The 6,000-nt window shown below is 30.6% G+C and overlaps 1 protein-coding gene across 1 annotated transcript; it reads left to right on the top strand.

The window, feature by feature from the left end:
- Positions 1-723: 723 nt before the first annotated feature.
- Positions 724-1,278, top strand: LOC130975646 (glutathione S-transferase T2-like). The gene has a single exon (XM_057900410.1). It carries the CDS (start codon positions 724-726, stop codon positions 1,276-1,278), a length of 555 nt encoding a protein of 184 aa, XP_057756393.1.
- Positions 1,279-6,000: the final 4,722 nt, after the last annotated feature.

The raw sequence follows: 6,000 nt of genomic DNA, 5'->3' as shown, positions 1-6,000 counted from the left end.
ATAGAATAAAAGATAAAAAATAAATAATAAAGATGAATAAATTGAGAATAAAATAAAATATATAAAGTCACAAAAAAATAAAATATTAGATTAATAACTAAACTATAATTGTTTGAATTAAAAATTGCAATTGAAAATATCAAAAAGAAAAATAATGAAATTAAAAGATACATATAGTCATGAAGAGTTATATAAAAAAATTGGAGAATTTAAAATTTACTTTTTGATGAAGAGAAGATAACCACTAGATAATGAATAGAAAAAGAATGTTAAAAATATAAAAATAAGAAGAGGGTTTAAGAGAATAAAAGAGTGGCGGTACCATAATTAAATTTGATTAGGTTAAATAATAGTCAAAATGATAGAAAAATAAAAAAGTAAACTTAAAACTTTAGCTAATTGAATTTATTTTATTTGTAGTGGGGTCATTTAAAATTTAAAGTGGGGGCATATTATATATAACTATATTTTTTAAAACAAAAATTAAAAACACCATGGGGGCACCTCATTATTGTGCCTAGGTCCATCCCTGCAAGGGAGGTAGTTGCATGTAAGAAACAATGGTATAAGATCAACAAGGCTGTTGCACAATTTGCTGGTTGCTACGATCAAGCTAGTCGAAACATAAGGAGTGGTTCGAACGCTGATGATATAAAGGAGTTAGCTTATAAATTTTATTCTACAAATTATGGTCAAAAGTTTACTTTTGAGATGCATTGGAACATGCTTCGGTTGGAGCAAAAATGGAGAAGCCAACTACCTACACAGAGTGGCGACTCAAAGGGAACCAAGGTTAGTGCAACTGGAGTATACTCATCCTCATCAAACCCAGAAACACCGTTGGCTGACGAACTCGGTGTGGACTCTCCCATTCGCCCACAAGGATCAAAGAAGAGCAAGCGAATAGGTAAGGGAAAAGCACAGATGTCTGAAGATTTTAGCGAAAGAAAATTATCGGTTGTCAAAAAATTATCTCTCATGGAAGATATTAAGAATGTTAGAGAAAAGGAACTAATGAAAAGGGAAAAAGAAAGAGAAGAGGAGAAGGAACATAGAGCAAAGATGATGGCAATCAAAGAGAAGGAGTTACAAATTCAAGCGGCAATGAAAGAACAAGAATTACAAACTCAGAGGTATATTAAAGAAATGGAGATAAAAGCAAAAGAAAGGGAAATGGATATGCAAATACTTAATGCTGACACATCTACAATGAGTGAGAAACGACGAGCTCTTCATGAGATTGCATGTGAGAAAATAATGGCCAAGTGGTTTACTTAATGGTTCCTTGTATTCGTAGAGTTATGTAGTATGTTCTTATTTATTTATTGCGTATTACTGGTATGTGATGTAGTTTGTTTTATTTATTTCTGATGTAAGTTTTTAAATTAGTCAATATTATTGTGTCGTTATTGTTCATGAAAGTGACCGTTGCAAAACTAGCCGTTAAGTAGCCGTTGCAAAACTAGCCGTTAAGTAGCCGTTAAGGAAAACTAGCCGTTGCAAAACTAGCCGTTGCAAAACTAGCCGTTAAGGTACTTATTGCAGACACACTTATAAATATCAACTATCAATGACTCCACAACTCCACTTCAACTCTTGTTTCTCACCTCGACAGAGAACTAAAAATTACATTTCTCCATATGGCTAGAAATTTTGATGATATGTTCAATGAGGCTTTGTATTGCAAAAGAAGACGGCAAGATAACACACTCATAGATAATTGGATCGATGAGTATTTATTCAAAGATTCAGAAGAAGAAGATATCGATAGAAGCCATATCCCAATTACTCGTAGATGGATCAACAGAGATCGAGAAGCAGGACATGATCGCCTTTTCCAAGATTACTTTGCAGATGAACCGGTGTATAATGCTGACATTTTCTGACGGAGATTTCGAATGAGAAGAGATGTGTTCCTTCGGATAGTAGACGCTCTCTCAAACGTCTATCCGTATTTCCAATAGAAGGTTGATGCAACTGGAAGAAGAGGCTTGTCGCCACTTCAAAAATGTACCACTGCGATACGGATGTTAGCATATGGCGTAGCAACTGATGATGTTGATGATTATGTGCGCATAGGCGAGAGCACTACAATTGAATGTTTGAAAAAAATTGTTGAAGGTGTCATTTCCGTGTTACAGGATGAATACTTGCGAAAACCCAATCCAAATGACGTACAATGCCTGCTACAAATAGCGGAGGGTCGTGGCTTCCCTGGCATGTGGGGTAGCATTGACTGCATGCATTGGCAATGGAAAAATTGTCCAAAGGCGTGGAAAGGTATGTACATGAGTGGTTATCATGGGGTTGCAACCATAGTACTTGAGGTTGTAGCATCTTCAGACCTTTGGATATGGCATGCGTTCTTTGGAGTTTCTGGTTCAAATAATGATATCAACGTGTTAGATCGTTCTCTAGTGTTTGATGATATTCTAAATGACCGTGCTCCGGAAGTAAATTATACTATTAATGGTAATAATTATACAATGGGATACTATTTAGCAGATGGTATTTATCCTGAATGGGCCACATTTGTCAAATCAATCTCAAAGCCACAAGGTGAGAAACGCAAGTTATTTGCACAATACCAAGAAGGGCAAAGAAAAGATGTGGAACGAACATTTGGAGTGTTGCAAGCACGCTTTGTAATTATACGTGGTCCAGCTCGTTTTTGGGAAAAGAAAAAGTTTGCCAACATAATGAGAGCTTGTATTATATTGCATAATATGATTGTTGAGGATGAAAGAGACAACTATGCAGAAAATTTTGCTCAACGCTTAGAGTATGATGATGTTGAAAATGGCTTATCACAACCTCAGCTGGGAGAGGAAGATTTTGCACCATACCATCAATTTCTCCAAAGAAATGCCCAACTTCGAAATAGGCAGCAACATAGACAATTGAAGGAGGACTTGATTGAACACATATGGCAATTTCATAATGCTTGTCGTCAACTATAGAGTTTAATTATGTTTTTCTTTGTATTAAGTAATTTTACAAATTAGTGTAACACCGAATTATCTATTGTGTATTATTGTTATATATGAATTTATTTAATATTAATATCTTTTAATAGTGAATTATTTTTAAATTTAAATATTTAAATTACATTATTAAAAAAATTAGTTACATTAATTACAAGTATTTTAATTAATTAATTAAGTGGAACCACAATAGGGACTAAAGTTAGTTCCTCCTAATGGAAAAGAGAGAGATGCTTTGAGTTCCTATTTACTGTTTATGATGCAAAAGCTGATGTGGATTTACTTTTTATGACAGGTGGGCCATAAATAGGAATTGGGATGAGTTCCCTACTAGAGATGGTCTAAGGGTACTTTTGTCTATTGGAGTGTGAGAATGAGTTCCTTCACATGGATCGATGAGGAGAGTTTCTACTCAGAAGAACTCTCAGCCTCCAACAAAAATTTGACATGTGGAATGTCAATAAAAAAATTAAATATATATATAATGATAATTGTATTATATACATATATATTATAAAATGATAATTGTATTGTATACATATATATTATAAGTGTTGCTATTCCATATAAATGAATTAAAAAATATGTTACATATAAATAAATTAAAATATATATTACATACATATTATATGTATGTTAATTAATTTTGTAAATTAGTTTAATTATATTTTTTATATTAAGTAATTTTATAAATTAATTTAAATTAATTAATAATTATAATAATTAAATAGATAGCAGTATAGACAGTTAAAAAAAATTTGATTGAACGCATATGACAATTTCACAATGTTTGTTGTCAACTATAAAATTTAACTATGTCTTTCTTTTAATAGTGAATTATTTTTGAATTTATAAATTTAAATAAAATTGTCAAAAAATATAATAGCTACATTAATTTTAATTATTTTAATTAATTAATTAAGTGGGACTATAATAGGGACTAAAGTTAGTTCCTCCTAATGGAGAAGAGAGAGATGTTTTGAGTTCATATTTACTGTTTATGACGCAAAAACTGATGTGAAATTACTTTTTATGACAGGTGAGCCATAAATAGAAATGTGGATGAGTTCCCTACTAGAGATGGTCTTAGATTTCGCTTTTCTTTAGGTGTTACCTCATGTTGTCTTTGTTATCTGTCTCTTCTCTCTCATCCTCTTCTCATCTCATCCTCTCTTCTCCTATTAACTTACAATTTATATAGAAAATAACTTAGGGTTAATGTATCTTATCATTTATATACCTTATTTGTGTATCAATTGTTGTTAGCTTAAGGCCTATATATAGGATTATTTAGTGGGGTCCGCAAATATCTTTCGATTGATATCTAAGGTCAATCAACATCAATATCTTTCAAATCTCTATCTTGCTTCTTTTTTTTTCTCCCAAAATAAGGGTTCAATAGATTTCGAAATTCAAATTACTCAATTGATTTGTGTTTATAAATAAAGGCAGAACCCATTTATCATGGCAGATTTTTTTGACATTCATGTTGCTGTTGTATATGTTTCTTAATTACTGTTTTATTGACTGAAATATATTTTCTTTCATTCCTTTAATTGTATTTCAATATGACAACTGTCATGGATATGGTTAATAAGATTAATCTTGAGAAGAAAGCATAGAACCTCAAAGTTAGGGTGATTAGGCTTTAGACTGTTCCTACTTTCACTGGTCAGCTTCTCCCAAATTTCATGGAGATGATTTTGGTTGATGAATTTGTGAGTTATAGTGGTCTAAATCTATTAAAATTTTTTGGCTGTTTATTTTTTGTATTTAGATGTGTTTCTCCTCACCTTTTTTATATCAAAGTTTGAAATTTTGTTTCATTTAAATTTGTTTTTCTCTTTATTCGATTTATCATTTATCATATTTTTAGTATAATTTATGTTGATTGGTAGGGGTGCAAGATACAAGCTACTGTTCGAAAGACTATGATTTACAGGTTTAAACAACTTCTCTCTGAGGGTCGAGTATATGTCATGAAGCTCTTTTCTGTTGTGCCAACCAAGGATCTTATAGGGCCACTAAGCATCAGTTTAAGTTAATTTTCCAATTTAGGACCACTGCGATTTTATTCCAAAATCTGTTCTTATAATCTCTCCATTCACTGAACTTTTGGAAAACAAAGAGGATTAACTATTCTTTTTTCCTTTTTATATCGGTATTCGAGTACACTGATTTTAAAGTGCTGTTTGGGTGGAGTTACTGGAATTGATGGAGTTGGTTGTGTTAGAAAAATTACTTGCATTTGAGATCTTAGGTTAATAAATTTGTGACTTGCGTATGTGTATGAAATTTTTTTAAACTTTATATTATTTTTTTATTTTATAACTAATAACTAATATGAATTTTTCGTGTTATTATTATGTCTTACTGATAACATTTTTAATTTATTAGGAAACTAGATATTTCTTTTAGGTTCAAGTACGAAACTAAAGCAATTTTTACTCTTTCGATTACTGATGATTTTTCTCAATTTTGACTCTTATTTATCTCAATGTTAAAAGATTTAATTTTATGCATTTGAATAATAATATACTTTTATTGTAATACGTAAAAAAACTTATAAAATTCTATACGGTTCAATTTCAATTGCTCCTTTTCTTAAATTTTAATGCGAGAAAAGAATTTTTTTATATACATAAATTATATTGGTTTTTGTTCTTATTTATGTTTATCTTCTTAATTGTGTTGTTTATATTTTTAAGTTGTATTTGTTGTTACATAATTTATACAGTTGAACAAGATACAATGTTTTGTGAGATAGAATTTTTATAGCCAATTCTAAGATGTGCTCATCAAAATTAATATTTTGAAAAGCAACGATACTTATGCAAACTATGTTAGTGATAGAATAAATAAATAAATATTTTTTATTAATGTAAAAAGTGACAATCCAAGAACACCGAAAAAATAAATCCAAAAAAGAATAGAAATTTTTAACCTGTGCACGCACGGGTCTTCTATTAGTTAAATCAAATTGAATTCCAAGTTCCAATTACCAAGGGATGGAGTT

This window comes from Arachis stenosperma, chromosome 1, assembly GCF_014773155.1.
Source record: "Arachis stenosperma cultivar V10309 chromosome 1, arast.V10309.gnm1.PFL2, whole genome shotgun sequence".
Lineage (NCBI taxonomy): Eukaryota > Viridiplantae > Streptophyta > Magnoliopsida > Fabales > Fabaceae > Arachis > Arachis stenosperma.
This window is presented reverse-complemented; position numbering and strand designations above follow the sequence as displayed.